Consider the following 24,662-nt stretch of genomic DNA (forward strand, 5'->3'; position numbering starts at 1 on the left):
CTTAAGACCTAGGGCAGGCTTTGAGAATATTTCTGGAGGAATTTTTCCCTAGAGGCATTCATTTGCCGGACTTCAAGGTTGGAAATTTATTTCTAACCTTGGTTAAACTCTCTCGAGGCACCCCCGGGGGTAGCCTACACAAGGGGGCATTACTGCCTTAAGCCCGGTGGCTCGAAAGAGCCGTTACTAGAGGCCGTGAAAACAGCCGAGAGTCAGTCCAAACAGTGGAAGAATTCCCCAGGAAGTTCTCACCAGAGCAAGGGAATAATCTGACGGGATTCGGATTATTCTCTTCCTCTAGCTTCGGCTTTTCAGCTGTTTGGAGCCGAAACACAGTCAATTACAATAGCTGTGAATATTTGTAAAGACATGTATTGACGTTACACATAACCTCCAAAAAGTTCCTGGACAGTGACTCTGTGCGGAGTAAAGATGTAGTGGATGAATCTCGGTAATCCCTGGATGAAAAAGTATGATCCTAGAGGCGTCTGGAAGGCTCTGACCATGTTATCCTCCACCTGGAGTGAAGCAACTTTTGGTGATGTGTTTTGTGTGTGTGGGAATGGGAAAGGTGTAGTGAATGCATCTCTGGCTGCAGGGAAAAACTGCCAGAGGCGTCTGGATAAGTCTGGTCGCGCTACCCATCACTCCAGGTGGAGCTTCGATTTCTTTCAGGCTATCTTCTACTAGAGCTACCAGACGCTTCTAAAGTGGAAAAACTCTTACAAGGGAAGGTCTCGAACCGTGCGGAAGCCGGCCCTTATAAGACATTGCATTTTAAGCTAATTGGGGCACGACAAATTCAATGGTGATAGTCACTAATTTCGGAATTCATGGGGTCACCCGTTACAGGGGGGTATTGCGGGGGTGGTAAATCTTTATTTTGGCTCTAGAAGCCAGATGGTTGGAAATATCGACTTGGGGTCTTCGGGTGACCCCCCTATAAGTTGACCTTAGGAATCTAAATATGACCTTCATTTTCCCCCCACCCCTCCCCTTCTCTTAAAAAACATGTTTTTTGGGATATCTCGAAAACTACTCGTCCGATAGTTTTCATTGTCAAATATGTTGTAGATGCTATCCAGACGGATATTTCGCCCATACATATCAATGACCTTGAAACATTCCTTCATGACATTTTTCAAGGTCAAATGTATTTAAAGCTTAAAAAATTACTTTTTTCGACAAATTTTATCAAAGTATTATTTTTGAATGACACCAATCGTTTATTTAATAATTATAAACCAATGTAAGCCACTTTAATGTCATAGACACGTTTTTGACATTTATATATACTACAAATCCAAATGTGATTTTAAAAACACGTTGTGTTTACCAACTTCTAATATTGGGTGTTGACTGATTTCCTAAAGTAAGACATTATGGCAATGAAATTTTCAAGAAATTTATGAAATTTTATGAAATTTCATGAAATTTATGAGAATTTACTGGATAATATTCTACCGAGCACTGATTAATAATTTTAAATTTATAACAAGGATTATTGTTTGTAAATGAAATGAAATGGGACATATTGGGAGAAAACCAACTTTCATTACGACAATAATATATTGAATTTCAAGTATATAAAGATCTATATGCAACCATGAACAAAAAATGCAATTTTCTGGAAGACTTAATTTGAAAAATTATATATTTTAAAGTCATACTAGATATCTTTAGAACAAATATACAAATCAATCACAAAACGGTAAAAAGTATACTTTAAAAAAGTGCAATTCAAGTATAAAACAATAAACAATGTGCTACAAACATTTAGCCGAAATATAAAATGGTAAAAAAACACGCTTCAAATACGCACAGATTGAAACACAAACGGTAAATGCGCCTAAAATCACGCACAGCTCAATAATAAAACAGAAAATGCGCTTAAAATCATGCACAGATTCATCATAAAACGGTTATTGAGCTTAAAGTCACGCACAATTCAATCAAAAAGCGGCCAATGCGTTCAAAATAGCGCACAACTCAATCATAAAACAGTGGAAGCGCTTTAAATCACGCACAGATCAATGATAAAATAGTGAAAACGCTCAAAATCACGCACAGCTGAGTCACAAAAACGGTGGAAGTGCTAAATATCACGCAAAGATCAATCATAAAACCGTTAATGCACTGAAAATCATGCACAGATCAATCATAAAACGGTGAAAGTGTTCAAAATCATGCCCAGTACAATCACAAAATGGTCAATGTGCCTAAAATCTCGCACAGCTTAATCATAAAAGAGTAAATGCGTTCAATATCACGTACAGATCAATCACAAAACAGTAAATGCGCTTAAAATCACGCACAGATCAATGGTAAAACAGTAAATGCGCTCAAAATCACGCACAGATCAATCATAAAACGGTCTACGCGTTCAAAATTACGCACAGATCAATCATAAAACGGTGAAAGCGCCCAAAATTACGAACAACTTAATCATAAAACGGCGGAGGCGCTTAAAATCACGAACAACTCAATCATAAAACGATGACAGTGCTTAAGATTACGCACAGCTCAATCACAAAACGGTGAAAGCGCTCAAAATCACGCACAGCTCAATCACAAAACGGTGCAAGCGCTCAAAATCACGCACAGCTGAATCATAAAACGGTGGAAGAGCTCAAAATCACGCACAGATCAATCATAAAACGGTGAAGGCGTTCAAAATCACGCACAGATCAATCATAGAACGGTGAAAGCGCTCAAAATCACGCACAACTCAATCATGAAATGGTGCGGGCGCTTCAAATTACGCACAACTCAATCATAAAACGATGAAAGAGCTCAAAATCACTCACAGATCAATCATAAAACGATGAAAGAGCTTAAAATCACGCACAGATCAATCATAAAACAGTTAATGCGCCCAAAATCACGCACAACTCAATCATAAAACGGTGAAAGCGCTTAAGACCACGCACAGATCAATCACAAAACGGTGGATGTTACGGCGCAATCTTAATTTTTTAGCGCAATTGCAAAGATTGGCGCGTGAATCGATGAGAATGGACTGTAAGCCAGTGGCGCTCATTTCATGCAAGTGGAGCACTGGCTAATGCGGGTTTTTTACTCCTCCCAAAGATCCCGCTAATCCTGATGCGCAATCGAGTTCCCAAAAATTACCATTTTTTCCTTCTATTCAGTCTCAAATAATCCATTGGCACAAGAGCATTCGAGTGAATTCCAAAATCAATTTATGTGAGAAAATTATTGTAAATTATTTATTAAGTTAAAGAAAATAAGTGGAAAGGATTGTAAAAATCAGTGAATTTATTTGGTGAACATTAAAAATTATTGGTGGTGGAACAAAGTGTTTTTTCATCAAAGTTTTTCGCCAACACGTGGGACAACGTGGAGTCTTTTAGAAGACACACATTTTCTGGACATCAGACGGAAAATCTGCCCATCGCGGGAAAATTTCGTCCATTCGACCGGATGGTTCGGTGGACAGGCAGATATTAATTTTCCGTATTTTTCTACCGTTTTTCAGGTAATTGGGAAACTAAAGCACAGTCCGTGCAATCCATTCTAAAGTGGAATACTTATACTTTTTCTACTACATTTTCCCAAGGTAATTCAGTGGACTCCTTTCTGAGACTTTTGGGGCAATTTTTTTATCGTTCAATTATTTCATCTTCTTTAAGGTTTGTGTAACTGCACATAATTTCGTCCATTCGACCGGATGGTTCGGTGGACAGGCAGATATTAATTTTCCGTATTTTTCTACCGTTTTTCAGGTAATTGGGAAACTAAAGCACAGTCCGTGCAATCCATTCTAAAGTGGAATACTTATACTTTTTCTACTACATTTTCCCAAGGTAATTCAGTGGACTCCTTTCTGAGACTTTTGGGGCAATTTTTTTATCGTTCAATTATTTCATCTTCTTTAAGGTTTGTGTAACTGCACATAATTTGGTCCTTCGAGGACCCCAGCGCACTCAATACCAGTCCACAGCTTCAGGATGTCAACCATGGACTTGAAAATCACGCGAACCTGCCTGGTGGGAAGCATGAATCGCATTGAGGACTACATTGACAAGCTCACCGTCGAGGAAAAGGAATTTCTGGGCTTCAAAGGAAATATGGAGACTCAGGCGAAGATGGTGAAGTCAATCAGGGAAAGGTTCACGGCTATTCAAACTTCCATCATCGAGAACCAAACTGAGGAGACCAGCCGTCAGGATGAGAAGAAGTATGCTCATTCCTTTTATGCGAGGTGTGATCATCTTATGGCAGCGATTCAGAGCATCATCTGTGAACTCCCTGGCAGTGTAACAGATGAGGACGACTCCAAGACATCTCTTCCTGCCGATATGATGCGGTTCATGACGTCATTTTTGAATCAATCAGAGCTACGTCATCAGCAGCAAATGGATCTTCTGCTCAACACTCTAACAGGCGCAGCAAGTATTAATAATCAAAATAATGTTCAATTGAATGCTCCTGCCCCTGTTAGTAAACTACCGCAAAAAAACCTCCCCACTTTTGATGGCAAGTTCTCGTCATGGTTTTCATTCAAAGACCGTTTTACGTCTTCAGTAATAAATTTTCCTGGTATTTCTGATGTCCAGCGATTAGATTATTTGACTTCCGCGGTCTCAGGGGCTGCCGCATCCGCGATTAAGAACATTGCAATAACAGATGCTAACTTCCAAGTCGCTTGGAACATTTTGATCGATAAGTTTGAGCGTAAAAATGATATTATTACTGACCATATCAAAACCTTCTTCTCCATGCCACGTGTCACTCCTAGTCATCCCGAAGCCATTCATGAGATTACAAATATATTTTCTGAGCATACAATGGCATTGGATGCCATTAATGTGACACAAAGAGATCCATGGCTTATCGAATTTGCACTCGGGCGCTTAGATTCTGAATCTCGAGTTCTTTGGGGAAGGCAAATAGGAAATGATGTGCCTACATTAGATCAATTTTCCAAATTTCTTAATCAAAGATGTGTCGATCACCGAAATTCCAATCCAGACCCTGTCAAGACCAATCAAACCTCCACAACTAATCCACGCCAATCATTTAACAAGTCCTCAAATTCTCGCAAATCCGCCAATGCTCTTGCCACTGCTGCGACTCCATCCAATTCCTCTAATTGCCGATTTTGCCAAGAATCGCCACACGGCTTATTTAAGTGTGCGAAATTCTTGTGCCTGCCCGCGGAGGAGAAGTTCCAGGCTGTTAAACGGCTCAGTCTCTGTCGCAATTGCTTCGCCACCCACATGACCCACACATGCACCTACCATAAATGCCAAAAGTGTCATGGGCGGCACAATACCTTGCTCCACGATCACTATGCTTCTGCCACTCAGGATTCCTCTGGTACTTCTACGTCCAAATCTGGGTCCCTTCCTGCTGCTAAGAATAAACCCTCGTCCGGTCCTGCCTCGGATGATTCTGGTTCCCCCAATGTTTTGGCCGTCAGTACATCATTTGAGAATCAACTCTCTGATTCTCCTCCAAAGATTTTCCTTGCTACTGCGCTTGTGAATGTACTTACTTCCAATGGAGGAACTGTCCCATGCCGTCTAGTCCTAGACGGAGCAGCCCAAGTGAACGTGATGACGACAGAGTTATATTCCCGACTCAATCTGCCTAAATTCCCTGCCAATCTCAACATTTCGGGAATAAATGAGAACCGTTCAAAGGCCAAGTTCTACGTACAGGCAACTATTCTCTCAAGAATGTCTGATACGTCCTTCTCATTTAAGTGCTTTGTCCTGCCCAGAATTGCTGGAAATATTCCGAACTGGGATGTTGATACTTCCGCTATTGAAATGCCTCAGCATGTTCAGCTTGCCGATCCCTCATGGTCAGTACAACACCCAGTTGACCTTTTGTTATGTGGAAACCCATACTGGGCCAGCTGGCTAAATGACTCGATCTCATTGGGTACGGGACTCCCATTGCTTAAAGAAACGGTGTTTGGGTACGTCGTTCTTGGGGAGCACGAGCCAGTGCCTCCCCCTGAGGAGCATGACAGCGTTTGCCTATCCACTACAGCTCTCAATGAGACACTACGTCGTTTTTGGGAGATTGAGAGTCTGCCCGCTGATGAAGATATCACTGATGACCAACTTGCTGCAGAGCACCATTTTCAAACTACCCACACTCGCAATTCGGAAGGTCGTTTCGTAGTACAATTACCGTTCCGTGAAAATCCAAATGCTTTAGGTGATTCACGTTCATTAGCGATCCGACAACTCTTGGCACTTGAAAGAAGATTTGAAAAGAATCCCGAGCTTCGCACCCTATATGGAGAGGTCATGAATGAACAGCTCAAAAATGGCTGGGTTGAGCCTGTTCCTGCTGGGTCTCACCCCTCTTCCACTTATTATATGCCTCACCAAGGAGTGCTGAAGAACTCAACAACTACGAAGCTCCGCATTGTTTTTAATGCGAGTGCGAAGACATCAAATGGCGTGTGTCTTAATAATTTATTGCGGGTGGGCCCCGCAGTTCAGCCAACTTTGGCGGAAATCTTGTTGCGTTTTCGACGCCATCAGTTTGCTCTCACTGCAGATATTAGTAGGATGTATTTGCAAGTGATTTTGGACCCATCTCATACGGATTTCCAACGTTTTGTTTGGCGTCCCGATAAGTCTCAGCGCATACAGGAGTTCAGAGTCACTCGTGTCTGTTTTGGGGTGGCCTCTAGTCCGTTCTTGGCTACTAGAGCATTGCTGCAATTGGCCATGGATAATCAACAGTCACATCCTCTTGCTTCTCAAGCTCTTCGAACTTCCTTTTATGTTGATGACTGTCTTCTATCCATAAATACTCTTGAAGAAGGCATCACCACACAGTTACAACTTCTTGAAGTACTGCAAGGTGCAGGGTTTAATCTTGCAAAATGGACCAGCAATCACCCCCAATTGACGCCATCTTGTGCCACAGATGTCCGAGGTGATGTTAGCATCGGGGAGAGCCTGTCTAGTGCTCTTGGTCTTCGGTGGGATCCCCACTCAGATTGCTTCAAATTTATTTGTCCGATTCCTCTTTCGGAAGAGTGCAAGACAAAAAGGCAAATGACAGCGGCCATTGCTCGATTATTCGATCCTATTGGTCTTGTGGGTCCAATTATCTCAGAAGCCAAAATCCTACTTCAAGAAGTACATCGTAAAACCAAAGGTTGGGATGACGAATTTCCAGAAGAACTCTCTAAACCTTGGAGAGATTATGTGAGTGAACTGCAGCATATTGCTGAGATTACAGTTCCCAGGTGGATCTCTTCTATTTCCAATCCCTGCAGAATTGAATTACACCTTTTTTGCGACGCTAGCTTAAAGGCATATGGAGCAGTGGCATACCTCATCACTGAAGATTCTAAGGGCAATCGATGTTCCAGATTATTATCCTCTAAGTCTCGAGTAGCCCCATTGAAGCCACCTCTGACCATTCCTCGTCTTGAGCTGTGTGGAGCCCATTTAGCCGGGGAGCTAGCCTGTAAATTGCGTAGCATTTACTCCCCTGCAGCCACGTACTTTTGGTGTGATTCCATGGTGGTCTTGCACTGGCTGCACAACACCACCGAGAATTACAAAATCTTCGTTGGCAAGCGTGTGAAAGAGATCTTGGAGATGTCAAGCATATCTCAGTGGCGTCACGTGCCCACAAAAGTAAATCCAGCAGATCTTATATCACGTGGTGCAACTCCAAGGCAATTGGCAGACTCCGCTTTATGGTGGGATGGGCCAACATGGCTCACAGAATCTCAGGATTCTTGGCCACCGAAATTTAACAAGAACTTGTACAGCTTCACAGACAATACAGTTCTCATAACGAACGCACCACAACGAGATGAACGGTCTTCCGTTCTCTCTATGTTCTTGGATCGTTATTCTTCATTGCACAAACTCAAATGCATCATAGTGCAATGGCTTCGCATCATCAAACGGTCTGTACCTGAAGGAACTCGACACTTTGGTCCAATATCTCCAGAGGAATTGGAAAAGGGACTTAAGGTTCTCATTCGCATGGATCAAGGAGAGAATTTTCCGGGTTTAGCTCAACTTCTAGAAGCCCGGAAAGACATTCGGCGATCAAAATGGAAGAATTTATCTTCTCTCACTCTCTTTGTCGATTATGATGGTCTCATTCGCGTTGGTGGTAGATTAGAACGATCTGATGAACCCTTTCAAGCTAAACACCCAATACTTCTTCCGAAGTCTCGTTTGACGGATCGTATTATTGAAAAGGAGCATCAGATTCAGCTTCACGCAGGACCCTCACTTCTTCTGGCCACAGTTCGTCAACGGTATTGGCCAGTTGGTGGTCGAAATGCAGCAAGAAAAATTGTGCATCGATGCGTTAGATGCACACGTGCAAACCCCATGCCCCTTACTCAGCTAATGGGACAATTACCACCTTTTCGAGTGAAGTTATTTAGGCCTTTTCAATGTACTGGAGTAGACTATGCTGGCCCATTGAAGTACCGCCCCGCTGTAACCCGGGGAGTAGCCCAAAGAAATGCTGGTGTGTACGTGGGCTACATTGCAGTCTTTGTCTGCATGGCCAGTAAGGCTATTCATTTAGAATTTGTGACTAGCCTCTCCGCTGAAGCTTTTTTAGCAGCGTTTCGACGTTTCGCCGCTAGAAGGGGCACTCCTCGTCACATGTTCTCTGATCATGGGAAGAATTTTGAAGGAGCGGTTCGTGAAATCACACGGCTGTATCAGCAAGAAAACTTCCAGCAATCAGTCCAAGAGGCAACGGCAGAACAGGGTATAATATGGCATTTTAACCCTCCGAGGGCTCCTCATCATGGGGGTTTATGGGAAGCATGCGTGAAGGGAGTGAAACATCATCTCAATCGTGTGTCCATGCATGCTACCCTTTCTTACGAAGAAATGTGCACTACTTTGTGCCAGATCGAAGCGGTACTAAATAGTCGGCCCATATGCTTGCTGTCTACTGACCCAAATGAACAATCTTATTTAACGCCGGGTCATTTCCTGACCGGAACCGCAGGGAACGCACCGCCTGATCCTGATATGTCTCAGGTGCCCATCAATCGCTTATCATGTTGGCAACTTTGCCAAGAACGGGCCCAGGCATTCGGAAGAAAGTTCAGATTGCTGTACTTGAACACTCTTCAGCAGAGGACGAAGTGGCGAAGCAATGAGCCTAACATCAACCCTGAAGAAGTGGTTCTAATTTTGGATGAAACTCAGAGTGGAGAAAGGAAATGGGTCTTGGGTCAAGTTGAGTCAGTGACACTGGGCGAGGATGGACTTGCGCGCGTTCTTTCAGTGCGTACATCAAAAGGAAGATATTCTAGAAGCATCACTAAAGTGGCGAGAATTTTCAAAGAGGATCCTGATCTTCTGTACTCCAACCAATCTATGGATCAGTTGGAGCACACCGGGGAGCATGTTACGGCGCAATCTTAATTTTTTAGCGCAATTGCAAAGATTGGCGCGTGAATCGATGAGAATGGACTGTAAGCCAGGGGCGCTCATTTCATGCAAGTGGAGCACTGGCTAATGCGGGTTTTTTACTCCTCCCAAAGATCCCGCTAATCCTGATGCGCAATCGAGTTCCCAAAAATTACCATTTTTTCCTTCTATTCAGTCTCAAATAATCCATTGGCACAAGAGCATTCGAGTGAATTCCAAAATCAATTTATGTGAGAAAATTATTGTAAATTATTTATTAAGTTAAAGAAAATAAGTGGAAAGGATTGTAAAAATCAGTGAATTTATTTGGTGAACATTAAAAATTATTGGTGGTGGAACAAAGTGTTTTTTCATCAAAGTTTTTCGCCAACACGTGGGACCACGTGGAGTCTTTTAGAAGACACACATTTTCTGGACATCAGACGGAAAATCTGCCCATCGCGGGAAAATTTCGTCCATTCGACCGGATGGTTCGGTGGACAGGCAGATATTAATTTTCCGTATTTTTCTACCGTTTTTCAGGTAATTGGGAAACTAAAGCACAGTCCGTGCAATCCATTCTAAAGTGGAATACTTATACTTTTTCTACTACATTTTCCCAAGGTAATTCAGTGGACTCCTTTCTGAGACTTTTGGGGCAATTTTTTTATCGTTCAATTATTTCATCTTCTTTAAGGTTTGTGTAACTGCACAGTGGATGAGCTTAAAATCACGCACAACTCAATCATAAAACGATGAAAGAGCTGAAAATCAAGCACACATCAATCGTAAAACGGTTAATGCGCTCAAAATCACGCACAGCTCAATCATAAAACGATGAAAGCGCTTAAGATCACGCACAGCGGAATCACAAAAACGGTGAAAGCGCTTAAAATCACGCACAGATCAATCACAAAACGATGAAAGAGCTTAAAATCACGCACAGCTCAATCATAAGACGGACAATGCGCTTGAAATCACACACAGATCAATCACAAAACGGTGAATGCGCTCAAAATAAGGCACAGCTCAATTATAAAACAATCGTAAAACGGTATATCATCGTAAAACGGTATCAATCGTAAAAAGGTATATGCGCTTAACATCACGCACAGCTCAATCATGAAACGGTGGAAGTGCTCAAAATCACGCACAGTACAATCACAAAAGGGTCAATGTGCCTAAAATCACGCACAGTTTAATCATAAAACAGTAAATGCGTTCAAAATCACGTACAGATCAATCATAAAAAGGGTGAAAGCGCTCAAAATCACGCACAGTTCAATCACAAAACTGTGAAAGCGCTCAAAATCACGCGCAGATCAATCATAAAACTGTTGAAGTGCTCAATATCACGCACAGATCAATCATAAAACGGTTACTGCACTGAATATCAGGCACAGATCAATCATAAAACGATGAAAGCGCTCAAAATCACGCACAGATCAATCACAAAACAGTAAATGCGCTCAAAATCACGCACAGATCAATGGTAAAACAGTAAATTCGCTCAAAATCACGCACAGACAAATGAAAAAAAGGTTAAAGCGGTTAAAATCACGCACAGCTCAATCAGGAAACGGTGGAGGCGCTCAAAATCACGCACAACTCAATCATAAAACGGTGGAGGCGATTAAAATCACGCACAACTCAATTATAAAAAGATGAAAAAGCTTAAAATCACGCACGGATCAAACATAAGACGGTGGAAGCGCATAAAATCACGCACAGCTCAACAAAAAATGTTTAATGCGCTCAAAATCACGCACAGATCAATCATAAAACGGTCTAGGCGTTCAAAATCACGCACAGATCAATCATAAAACGGTGAAAGCGCCCAAAATTACGAACAACTCAATCATAAAACGGTGGAGGCGCTTAAAATCACGCACAACTCAATCATAAAACGGTGCGGGCGCTTAAAATCACGCACAGCTCAATCACAAAACGGTGAAAGCGCTCAAAATCACGCACAGCACAATCATAAAATAGTTAGTGTGCCTAAAATCACGCACCGATCAATCATAAAACGGTGCAAGCGCTCAAAATCACGCACAGCTCAATCATAAAACGGTGCGGGCGCTTAAAATCACGCACATCTCAATCATAAAACGATGAAAGAGCTCAAAATCACGCGCAGATCAATCATAAAACGATTAAGATTCCACTGTTTTGTGCGCAACCCTATGCGTTTTATGATTGATCTGTGTGTGACTTCAAGCGCATTAATTGTTTTATGATTGATCCGTGCGTGATTTTAAGTGCTTTTACTGTTTTGTGATTAGGCTGTGCGTGATCTGCCGTTTTATGTTTGAGCAGTGCGTGATTTTAAACGCATTTACTGTTTTATGATTGATCTGTGCGTGATTTTGAGCGCTTTCACTCTTTTTATGATTGATCTGTGCTTGATTTTGAACGCATTTACTGTTTTATGATTAGACTGTGCGTGATTTTAGGCAAATTGACCATTTTGTGATTGATCCGTGCGTGATTTTGAGCGCATTTGCTGTCTTATGTTTGAGCTGTGCGTGATTTTAAACTCTTTCATCGTTTTGTGATTGATCGGTGCGTGATTTTAAGCGCATCCACCGTTTTTGTGATTCCGCTGTGCGTGATCTTAAGCGCTTTCATCGTTTTATGATTGAGCTGTGCGTGATTTTGAGCGCATTAACCGATTGATGTGTGCGTGATTTTAAGCTCTTCCATCGTTTTATGATTGAGTTGTGCGTGATTTTAAGCTCATCCACCGTTTTATGATAGATCTGTGCGTGATCTTAAGCGCTTTCACCGTTTTATGATTGAGTTGTGCGTGATTTTGGGCACATTAACCGTTTTACGATTGATCTGTGCGTGATTTTAAGCTCTTTCATCGTTTTACGATTGATCTGTGCGTGATTTTAAGCGCATCCACCGTTTTGTGATTGAGCTGTGCGTGATCTTAAGCGCTTTCACCGTTTTGTGATTGAGCTGTGCGTGATTTTGAGCGCATTAACCGTTTTACGATTGATCTGTGCGTGAATTTAAGCTCTTTTATCGTTTTATGATTGAGTTGTGCGTGATTTTAAGCGCATCCACCGTTTTGTGACCGATCTGTGCGTGATCTTAAGCGCTTTCACCGTTTTATGATTGAGTTGTGCGCGATTTTGGGCGCATTAACCGTTTTACGATTGATCTGTGCGTGATTTTAAGCTCTTTCATCGTTTTATGATTGATCTGTGAGTGATTTTAAGCGCATCCACCGTTTTATGATTGAGTTGTGCGTGATTTTGAGCGCATTAACCGTTTTGAGATTGAGTTGTGCGTGATTTTAAGCGCTTTCACCGTTTTATGATTGAGCTGTGCGTGATTTTGAACGCTTAGACCGTTTTACGATTTATCTGTGCGTGACTTTCAGCTCTTTCATCGTTTTACGATTGATCTGTGCATGATTTTAAGCGCATCCACCGTTTTGTGATTGAGCTGTGCGTGATCTTAAACGCCTTAACCGTTTTATGATTGAGCTGTGCGTGATTTCAAACGCATTAACCGTTTTACGATTGATCTGTGCGTGATTTTAAGCTCTTTCAGCGTTTTATGATTGAGCTGTGCGTGATGTTAAGCGCATTAACCGTTTCACGATTGATCTGTGCGTGACTTTAAGCTCTTTCATCGCTTTATGATTGAGTTGTGCGTGATTTTAAGCTCATCCACCGTTTTGTGATTGATCTGTGCGTGATCTTAAGCGCTTTCACCGTTTTATGATTGAGTTGTGCGTGATTTTGGGCTCATTAACCGTTTTACGATTGATCTGTGAGTGATTTTAAGCTCTTTCATCGTTTTACGATTGATCTGTGCGTGATTTTAAGCGCATCCACCGTCTTATGATTGAGCTGTGCGTGATTTTAAGCGCTTTCACCGTTTTATGATTGAGTTGTGCGTGATTTTGGGCGCATTAACCGTTTTACGATTGAGCTGTGCGTGATTTTAAGCTCTTTCATCGTTTTATGATTGATCTGTGCGTGATCTTAAGCGCACTCACCGTTTTATGATTGAGCTGTGCGTGATTTTGAGCGCATTAACCGTTTTACGATTTATCTGTGCGTGATTTTCAGCTCTTTTATCGTTTTATGATTGATCTGTGCGTGATTTTAAGCGCATCTACCGTTTTATGATTGAGCTGTGCGTGATTTTGAGCGCATTCACCGTTTCACGATTGATCTGTGCGTGATTTTAAGCTCTTTTATCGTTTTATGATTGAGTTCTGCGTGATTTTAAGCTCATCCACCGTTTTGTGATTGAGCTGTGCGTGATCTTAAGCGCTTTCACCGTTTTATGATTGAGCTGTGCGTGATTTTGAGCGCATTCACCGTTTCACGATTGATCTGTGCGTGATTTTAAGCTCTTTTATCGTTTTATGATTGAGTTGTGCGTGATTTTAAGCGCATCCACCGTTTCGTAATTGATCTGTGCTTGATTTTGAGCGCATTAACCGTTTTACTATTTATCTCTGCGTGTTTTTCAGCTCTTTCATCGTTTTATGATTGAGTTGTGCGTGATTTTAAGCGCATCCACCGTTTTGTGATTGAGCTTTGCGTGATCTTAAGCGCTTTAACCGTTTTACGATTGAGTTGTGCGTGATTTTGAGCTCATTAACCGTTTTACGATTGATCTGTGCGTGATTTTAAGCGCATCCACCGTTTTGTGATTGAGCTGTGCGTGATCTTAAGCGCTTTCACCGTTTTATGATTGAGTTGTGCGTGATTTTGAGCGCATTAACCGTTTTACGATTTATCTGTGCGTGATTTTCAGCTCTTTTATCGTTTTATGATTGATCTGTGCGTGATTTTAAGCGCATCTACCGTTTTATGATTGAGCTGTGCGTGATTTTGAGCGCATTCACCGTTTCACGATTGATCTGTGCGTGATTTTAAGCTCTTTTATCGTTTTATGATTGAGTTGTGCGTGATTAAGCGCATCCACCGTTTTGTGATTGAGCTGTGCGTGATCTTAAGCGCTTTCACCGTTTTATGATTGAGCTGTGCGTGATTTTGAGCGCATTCACCGTTTCACGATTGATCTGTGCGTGATTTTAAGCTCTTTTATCGTTTTATGATAGAGTTGTGCGTGATTTTAAGCGCATCCACCGTTTTGTGATTGAGCTGTGTGCGATCTTAAGCGCTTTCACCGTTTTATGATTGAGGTGTGCGTGACTTTGGGAGCATTAACCGTTTTACGATTGATCTGTGCGTGATTTTAAGCTCTTTCATCGTTTTATGATTGAGTTGTGCGTGATTTTAAGCTCATCCACCGTTTTGTGATTGATCTGTGCTTGATTTTGAGCGCATTAACCATTTTACGATTTATCTCTGCGTGTTTTTCAGCTGTTTCATCGTTTTACGATTGATCTGTGCATGATTTTAAGCGCATCCACCGTTTTGTGATTGAGCTGTGCGTGATCTTAAACGCTTTAACCGTTTTATGATTGAGCTGTGCGTGATTTCGAGCGCATTAACCGTTTTACGATTGATCTGTGCGTGATTTTAAGCTCTTTCAGCGTTTTATGATTGAGCTGTGCGTGATGTTAAGCGCATTAACCGTTTCACGATTGATCTGTGCGTGATTTTAAGCTCTTTTATCGTTTTATGATTGAGTTCTGCGTGATTTTAAGCGCATCCACCGTTTTGTGATTGAGCTGTGCGTGGTCTTAAGCGCTTTAACCGCTTTATGATTGAGTTGTGCGTGATTTTGAGCGCATTAACCGTTTTATGATTGATCTGTGCGTGATTTTAAGCTCTTTCATCGTTTTATGATTGATCTGTGAGTGATTTTAAGCGCATCCACCGTTTTGTGATTGAGCTGTGCGTGATCTTAAGCGCTTTCACCGTTTTATGATTGAGTTGTGCGTGATTTTGAGCTCATTAACCGTTTTACGATTGATCTGTGCGTGATTTTAAGCTCATCCACCGCTTTGTGATTGATCTGTGCGTGATCTTAAGCGCACTCACCGTTTTATGATTGAGCTGTGCGTGATTTTGAGCGCATTAACCGTTTTACGATTTATCTGTGCGTGATTTTCAGCTCTTTTATCGTTTTATGATTGATCTGTGCGTGATTTTAAGCGCATCTACCGTTTTATGATTGAGCTGTGCGTGATTTTGAGCGCATTCACCGTTTCACGATTGATCTGTGCGTGATTTTAAGCTCTTTTATCGTTTTATGATTGAGTTCTGCGTGATTTTAAGCTCATCCACCGTTTTGTGATTGAGCTGTGCGTGATCTTAAGCGCTTTCACCGTTTTATGATTGAGCTGTGCGTGATTTTGAGCGCATTCACCGTTTCACGATTGATCTGTGCGTGATTTTAAGCTCTTTTATCGTTTTATGATTGAGTTGTGCGTGATTTTAAGCGCATCCACCGTTTCGTAATTGATCTGTGCTTGATTTTGAGCGCATTAACCGTTTTACTATTTATCTCTGCGTGTTTTTCAGCTCTTTCATCGTTTTATGATTGAGTTGTGCGTGATTTTAAGCGCATCCACCGTTTTGTGATTGAGCTTTGCGTGATCTTAAGCGCTTTAACCGTTTTACGATTGAGTTGTGCGTGATTTTGAGCTCATTAACCGTTTTACGATTGATCTGTGCGTGATTTTAAGCGCATCCACCGTTTTGTGATTGAGCTGTGCGTGATCTTAAGCGCTTTCACCGTTTTATGATTGAGTTGTGCGTGATTTTGAGCGCATTAACCGTTTTACGATTTATCTGTGCGTGATTTTCAGCTCTTTTATCGTTTTATGATTGATCTGTGCGTGATTTTAAGCGCATCTACCGTTTTATGATTGAGCTGTGCGTGATTTTGAGCGCATTCACCGTTTCACGATTGATCTGTGCGTGATTTTAAGCTCTTTTATCGTTTTATGATTGAGTTGTGCGTGATTAAGCGCATCCACCGTTTTGTGATTGAGCTGTGCGTGATCTTAAGCGCTTTCACCGTTTTATGATTGAGCTGTGCGTGATTTTGAGCGCATTCACCGTTTCACGATTGATCTGTGCGTGATTTTAAGCTCTTTTATCGTTTTATGATAGAGTTGTGCGTGATTTTAAGCGCATCCACCGTTTTGTGATTGAGCTGTGTGCGATCTTAAGCGCTTTCACCGTTTTATGATTGAGGTGTGCGTGACTTTGGGCGCATTAACCGTTTTACGATTGATCTGTGCGTGATTTTAAGCTCTTTCATCGTTTTATGATTGAGTTGTGCGTGATTTTAAGCTCATCCACCGTTTTGTGATTGATCTGTGCTTGATTTTGAGCGCATTAACCATTTTACGATTTATCTCTGCGTGTTTTTCAGCTGTTTCATCGTTTTACGATTGATCTGTGCATGATTTTAAGCGCATCCACCGTTTTGTGATTGAGCTGTGTGCGATCTTAAGCGCTTTCACCGTTTTATGATTGAGGTGTGCGTGACTTTGGGCGCATTAACCGTTTTACGATTGATCTGTGCGTGATTTTAAGCTCTTTCATCGTTTTTTGATTGAGTTGTGCGTGATTTTGAGCTCATTAACCGTTTTACGATTGATCTGTGCGTGATTTTAAGCTCATCCACCGCTTTGTGATTGATCTGTGCGTGATCTTAAGCGCACTCACCGTTTTATGATTGAGCTGTGCTTGATTTTGAGCGCATTGACCGTTTTACGATTTATTTCTGCGTGTTTTTCAGCTCTTTCATCGTTTTATGATTGAGTTCTGCGTGATTTTAAGCGCATCCACCGTTTTGTGATTGAGCTGTGCGTGATCTTAAGCGCTTTAACCGTTTTATGATTGAGTTGTGCGTGATTTTGAGCGCATTAACCGTTTTACGATTGATCTGTGCGTGATTTTAAGCCCATCCACCGTTTTGTGATTGAGCTGTGTGTGATCTTAAGCGCTTTCACCGTTTTATGATTGAGCTGTGCGTGATGTTAAGCGCAATAACCGTTTTACGATTGATCTGTGCGTGACTTTAAGCTCTTTTATCGTTTTATGATTGAGTTCTGCGTGATTTTAAGCTCATCCACCGTTTCGTAATTGATCTGTGCTTGATTTTGAGCGCATTAACCGTTTTACTATTTATCTCTGCGTGTTTTTCAGCTGTTTCATCGTTTTACGATTGATCTGTGCGTGATTTTAAGCGCATCCACCGTTTTGTGATTGAGCTGTGCGTGATCTTAAGCGCTTTCACCGTTTTATGATTGAGTTGTGCGTGATTTTGAGCGCATTAACCGTTTTACGATTTATCTGTGCGTGATTTTCAGCTCTTTTATCGTTTTATGATTGATGTGTGCGTGATTTTAAGCGCATCTACCGTTTTATGATTGAGCTGTGTGTGATTTTGAGCGCATTCACCGTTTCACGATTGATCTGTGCGTGATTTTAAGCTCTTTTATCGTTTTATGATTGAGTTGTGCGTGATTTTAAGCGCATCCACCGTTTTGTGATTGAGCTGTGCGTGATCTTAAGCGCTTTCACCGTTTTATGATTGAGCTGTGCGTGATGTTAAGCGCATTAGTCGTTTTACGATTTATCTGTGCGTGATTTTCAGCTCTTTCATCCTTTTACGATTGAGCTGTGCGTTATTTTAGGCACATTAACTATGTTATGGTTGATCTGTGCGGTATTTTAAACGATTTCACCGTTTTATGATTGATCTGTGAGTGATTGTAAGCGCATTAACCGTTTTATGATTGAGCTGTGCGTGATTTTGAGCGCATTAATCGTTTTACGATTTATCTGTGCGTGATTTTAAACGCATCTACCGTTTTATGATTGAGCTGTGCGTGATTTTGAGCGCATTCACCGTTTTACGATTGATCTGTGCGTCATTTTAAGCTCTTTTATCGTTTTATGATTGATCTGTGCGTGATTTTAAGCGCATCCACCGTTTTATGATTGAGCTGTGCGTGATGTTAAGCGCATTAATCGTTTTACGATTTATCTGTGCGTGATTTTCAGCTCTTTCATCGTTTTACGATTGAGCTGTGCGTCATTTTAGGCATATTAACTATGTTATGGTTGATCTGTGCGGGATTTTAAACGATTTCACCGTTTTATGATTGATCAGTGAGTAATTGTAAGCGCATTTACCGTTTTATGATTGAGCTGCGCGTGATTTTGAGCGCATTAATCGTTTTACAATTGATCTGTGCGTGATCTTAAGCGCTTTCTCCGTTTTATGATTGAGCTGTGCGTGATCTTAAGCGCTTTCACCGTTTTATGATTGAGCTGTGCGTAATCTTCAGCGCGTTAACCGTCTTACAATTGATCTGTGCGTGATTTTAATCTCTTCAACCATTTTATGATTGAGCTGTACGTGTTTTAAAGCGCTTTCACCGTTTTATGATTGATTTCTGGGTGATTAAAGCAATTCCACTGTTTTATGATTGAGCTGTGCTTGACTTTAAGCCCAGTCACCGTTTCATGATTGATCTGTGCGGAATTTTAAGCTATTTCACCTCTTCATGATTGATCTGTGCGTGATTTTGAGCGCATTAACCGTTTTACGATTGATCTGTGAGTGATTTTAAGCTCTTTCATCGCGTGATTTTTAACGCCTCCACCGTTTTATGATTGAGTTGTTCGTGATTTTGAGCGCTTTCTCCGTTTTATGATTCATCTGTGCGTGATCTTGAGCGTTTACATCGTTTTACCATTGATCTGTGTGTGATTTTAGGCACATAAACTATTTTATGATTGATCTGTGCGTGATTTTGAGCGCTTACACCGTTTTATGATTGATCGTTGCGTGATTTTAGGCACAATAAGCATTTTATGATTGATCTGATCGTGATTTTGAGCGCATTAACCTTTTTATGATTGAGCTGTGCGTGATCTTGAGCGCGTTAACCTTTTTATGATTGATCTGTGCGTGATTTTAAACGCTTTCACCGTTTTATGATTGATCTGTGCGTGATTTTGAGCTCATTAACCGTTTTGTGAGTGAACTGTGCGTGATTTTTAGCACTGCCACCGTTTTATGATCCAGCTGTGCGTGATTTTAAATGCTTTCACTATTTTATTATTGATCTGTGCGTGATTTTGAGCGCTTCCACTGTTTTACGATTGATCTGTGCGTTATTTTGAGCGCATTGGCCGCTTTATGATTGAATTGTGCGTGATTTTGAACGCATTTACTGTTTTATGATTAGGCTGTGCGTGATTTTCGGCACATTGACCATTTTGTGATTGAGCTGTGCGTGATTTTAAGCGCATTTACCGTTTGTGTTTCAATCTGTGCGTATTTGAAGCGTGTTTTTTTACCATTTTATATTTCGGCTAAATGTTTGTAGCACATTGTTTATCGTTTTATGCTTGAATTGCACTTTTTTAAAGTATACTTTTTACCGTTTTGTGATTGATTTGTATATTTGTTCTAAAGATATCTAATATGACTTTAAAATATATAATTTTTCAAATTAAGTCTTCCAGAAAATTGCATTTTTTGTTCATGGTTGCATATAGATCTTTATATACTTGAAATTCAATATATTATTGTCGTAATGAAAGTTGGTTTTCTCCCAATATGTCCCATTTCATTTCATTTACAAACAATAATCCTTGTTATAAATTTAAAATTATTAATCAGTGCTCGGTAGAATATTAGCCAGTAAATTCTCATAAATTTCATGAAATTTCATAAAATTTCATAAATTTCTTGAAAATTTCATTGCCATAATGTCTTACTTTAGGAAATCAGTCAACACCCAATATTAGAAGTTGGTAAACACAACGTGTTTTTAAAATCACATTTGGATTTGTAGTATATATAAATGTCAAAAACGTGTCTATGACATTAAAGTGGCTTACATTGGTTTATAATTATTAAATAAACGATTGGTGTCATTCAAAGATAATACTTTGATAAAATTTGTCGAAAAAAGTAATTTTTTAAGCTTTAAATACATTTGACCTTGAAAAATGTCATGAAGGAATGTTTCAAGGTCATTGGTATGTATGGGCGAAATATCCGTCTGGATAGCATCTACAACATATTTGACAATGAAAACTATCGGACGAGTAGTTTTCGAGATATCCCAAAAAACATGTTTTTTAAGAGAAGGGGAGGGGTGGGGGGAAAATGAAGATCATATTTAGATTCCTAAGGTCAACTTATAGGGGGGGTCACCCGAAGACCCCAAGTCGATATTTCCAACCATCTGGCTTCTAGAGCCAAAATAAAGATTTACCACCCCCGCAATACCCCCCTGTAACGGGTGACCCCATGAATTCCGAAATTAGTGACTATCACCATTGAATTTGTCGTGCCCCAATTAGCTTAAAATGCAATGTCTTATAAGGGCCGGCTTCCGCACGGTTCGAGACCTTCCCTTGTTAGAGTTGTGTTTTGCGTGGGGGGAAAGATGAGGTATCTGCATCTCTGGCTGCAGGGAAAAAGTGCCAGAGGCGTCAGGATAACTGACCATGCTATTGTCTACCACCTCGGATGTAGCTTCGAGCTCTTTCAGAGCATCCTCTAGAGCCACCAGACTCTTCTGAGCCAGAAGTTCCCAGTACTACTGACTCAGACAAGGACTCAGAGCCGGTGTTGAGATCACATTTGTGTCGATTAGAGCTCTCCGTCTTCTCTTCACATAGAATTTTCTTTCCACTGGCTCAATGAAGAGTCTCAGGATTTTTTTTCTCTAATTTAGCATTTTTTTTCTGAAGCACTGAAGGTGCTAAGATTATATTTTAAAATTTTAGAGATTTTTTTGGAGACTCAGGGACTGTCCGGGAATAATTAATTCATGCATTCTGTACAATGTCTTCATCCTCATCCACTATGATCTAGGAATTTGCAAATTTTAGAGAGCAACTCTTGGATTTTCATCCTTTGTTCCTTACCATCATCACATTTTCACAAGTCCAAGACTTTGTGAGAAATTTTCAAATTTATTTTCAACATTTTTTGCGCGCTGTTATACAATTATCACTGGAAAGTTATTTACATTTGAGTAAATTTAACCCAACTTTTCTCGCGCCACGCACAAAAAATTGATTTATATTATATTAATTCATTATTTCCCTTAAATTAAAAGGTGTTTGTCAATAACTTTTCATGATAAGTCGAGGAAAGTCTTAAAATGAATTTTAATTTACAGGAAAATTGATAAATCAGGCTGAAACAGAAATATTTTTGAACTCATATCTTACGCTAATTTCTTAATAAATACTCATTTATTTGCAGATAAATAGCCTTTTTAAGTTTCAAAATTAATCAAAATTAACAATATTCTACATTTTAAGTTATTTGGAACATTTTTTTTAAGTAAATGTGAAAGATGAAAATGTTGAGTTTATTCGTTTATCAAACTCAACATTTTTGCTCAAACTCACACAATTTTACTCACATTGAGTTGAAACTCAACTCACATGGTTTGAGTTGCGAGCGATTTTTTCGAACAAAATATTCTCAAATTGAGAATCTCATTCTCACATTGAATTTGTAAAATTCGCTTGCTGGATTTTTTTTTCATTTTCGAATATGTTTTGGATATTATGGAAGATAATAATAATAATAATAATAATAATGCTGACACAACATTCCATGAAGGAATAAGGCCTTCCTGCAAGGGGATTTCTAGACATGATTTTTTTTTCTTGTACAAGATGAGGTTGTCAGTCCCTTGCCCATGGAATCAAGTGCAGTGAAGCTCACTGGATGCAATCCGAACACCTTCAACGCCAGAAAAATTCCTGTAGCCGAATTTTACAATATCAAATTTGAGAATGGGATTTTCAAATTTGAGAATCCTATTCTCAAACTCACACTACTCAGAATACTCACATTGATTTGATAACGTTTTGTTTGAAAAATCGCACGCAAATCGCACAATAAGATGCTCAATCATATTGCAATATTCATAAAAAATAATAAATAGTATCATTTTAGATGTTTTTGAACATATTTGTTTTTAGTAAATGTGAAAGATGAAAAGGTTGAGTTTCCTCAATTATCAAACTCACACAATTTTACTCACATTGAGTTGAAACTCAACTCACATTGGAGACGCTCAGAGCAAGAGTGGTCTCCATTGTATGCCATTCCCTATTAAAACGGTCTACTTTTGCTCTGAGCATCTCATTGTGCAAGTTGCATGCGATTTTTCGAACAAAACGTTCTCAAATCAATGTGAGTATTCTGAGTAGTGTGAGTTTGAGAATAGGATTCTCAAATTTGAAAATCTCATTCTCAAATTTGATATTGTAAAATTCGGCTACTGGTGTGTTGTGAGACGCTTCCGTTGAGACTCCTTCTGAGAGCACCCGTCAGTGCGGCCAATATAGTTGCGAGGTCCGTGATATGGCTTTCAAACTTCAGTTTGTTGTCGATTTGCACACCTAGGTAGCGGAAAACCTCAACCTCCTCAATGACAGAGTCGTTGAAAAGTATGTAAAGACTGCCAGGGTCACATCCAAATGAGACATATTTCGTTTTCCTGGGATTTGCTGACATTTTATTTTTGTAACCAACTTGTTCTCTCAGAATATTTTCCAGAAGTAGTCCCAGTTGTAGTGCATTATCAGGAGACTTTCATTTCGGAGGAGACTTCTTCCTTAAACCAATAAGGATTTTAGTATTTTGCTGAAGCAGCAATAGGCAAATCCGACATCATTGAAAAGTAATGAATTTGACATCACCTTGTGAAAAGATTTACATCGTAGTCCAAATTGTTCTTAGTTCAGAAATGTGTGTTAATAGTATGACTTTACCCACAATGATTCAGATTGATTTTGAAAACTAATTTGTTCTCTCAGAACATTTTCAAAACGTAGCCGCAGTTGTGGTGGTAGGACACCTTTTCATTTAGGATGAGATTTCTTCTTTACATCATTAAAGATTTGCGTATTTTGGTAGAGGAGTGTAATTCATAACTTGATAATTCATAATTCATAATTTGTAAAATTCAGAAATTAGTGTGAGCTATGGTACAGAAAACAGCTGCAGTTCAATAATGTTACCAAACTCGTTGAAGTAGCTACAAATTCATCATAAGAGTATTTGGAAGTATATCAGAATAATAAATTCATCGTAAGATCTTCAAATTCAATATTATCATCATCATCAACATCTTTCTTCATCATCATCACCATATGCATTATAATTCTTATCATCTCCTTCATCATTTTCGTCATTTTCATCCGCTAAATCCTATTAGGGTCGCTGGCCCATTTCGAGTTTAGCAACCCATGCCTGTCAACCTCTGTTACAAATTAACTGATTTGATTTCTTTTCTTTGTGAACCAATGTTCATTCACCCTCCCTTTTTCTTGGATGGTTGAATTTTCGAATTGTAGAACTTGATCTCCTTGTGCTCTTCTTTGTTTTAAAGATCGTCGTCTGAATCCACAAATGAATGTTGATATTTGGAATCCAAATATTCCGCCAGTTCATCTCCGCATTCTTCCTTGTCATTGTCGTCTGAGCCCTCAAATGAAACTTGGTACTCCAAATCCAAATATTCCGCCAGTTCATCTTCGCATTCTTCCTTGTTATAGTCGTCTGTATCTTGAAATGAAATTTGATGTTCAGATTCCAAAAATTAAGCATGGTCGTCGTCGTCATTAAGGAAACGATTGTCGGACTCAAATGAGGTATTGTGAAGTTCTGGATTCACCAAATCAATTCCCATTTGTTCCTCCTCACCATTACGACGACCATCTTCATTCTCGCTCCTATAATCCATGTATTCCCGCTCCTCTACCAGATTCTTTTTAATAGGTTTCGGAACAAAAAGCCTCTTCTCAGGACGAGTAAGAGCAATCTGCAAATTTGCTTTAAGTCTCCGATGTGCAAGATTGCCCCTATTTTTTGCTTTTAACTGTCCAAGGGCAGAGAATCCGGCTTCACAACTATATTACTGCTATATAAATGTGTACTACTACTATATATTAGGGCGTTTCAACTAGGAAAATTTTTTTTTGGCACTATTCTCACGGTGCTGTATTTGATGAGACAAGAAAGTTTTTCTTCTACGACCATATGATCAGACGCTGTATAGAGGTAGCTGAACGACCCTCTCTGTAGAACAAATTTCTGATTTTATCGGATTTTACACTACAGAGAGGGTCGTTCAGCCACCTCTATACAGCGTCTGATCATATGGTCGTAGAAGAAAATCTTTCTTGTCTCATCAAATACAGCACCGTGAGAATAGTACCAAAAAAAATTTTTCCTAGTTGAAACGCCCTACTATATATCTACTATATAGATTGAAAGATGTTTTTTAACATGTCTAAATCCTTCCCATTT

General features: G+C 40.0%; 1 protein-coding gene across 1 annotated transcript; it reads left to right on the plus strand.

The window, feature by feature from the left end:
- Window positions 1–3,980: 3,980 nt before the first annotated feature.
- LOC129809373 (uncharacterized) lies at window positions 3,981–9,413 on the plus strand. Its single transcript, XM_055859182.1, has one exon. The coding sequence runs from the start codon at window positions 3,981–3,983 to the stop codon at window positions 9,411–9,413; it is 5,433 nt and encodes a 1,810-aa protein (XP_055715157.1).
- Window positions 9,414–24,662: the final 15,249 nt, after the last annotated feature.

Source organism: Phlebotomus papatasi, unplaced genomic scaffold (assembly GCF_024763615.1).
Source record: "Phlebotomus papatasi isolate M1 unplaced genomic scaffold, Ppap_2.1 HiC_scaffold_75, whole genome shotgun sequence".
Lineage (NCBI taxonomy): Eukaryota > Metazoa > Arthropoda > Insecta > Diptera > Psychodidae > Phlebotomus > Phlebotomus papatasi.

Coding starts and splice junctions, on each gene's coding strand:
- LOC129809373 (XM_055859182.1), top strand. CDS start 3,981: ATGGACTTGAAAATCACGCGAACCTGCCTGGTGGGAAGCATGAATCGC.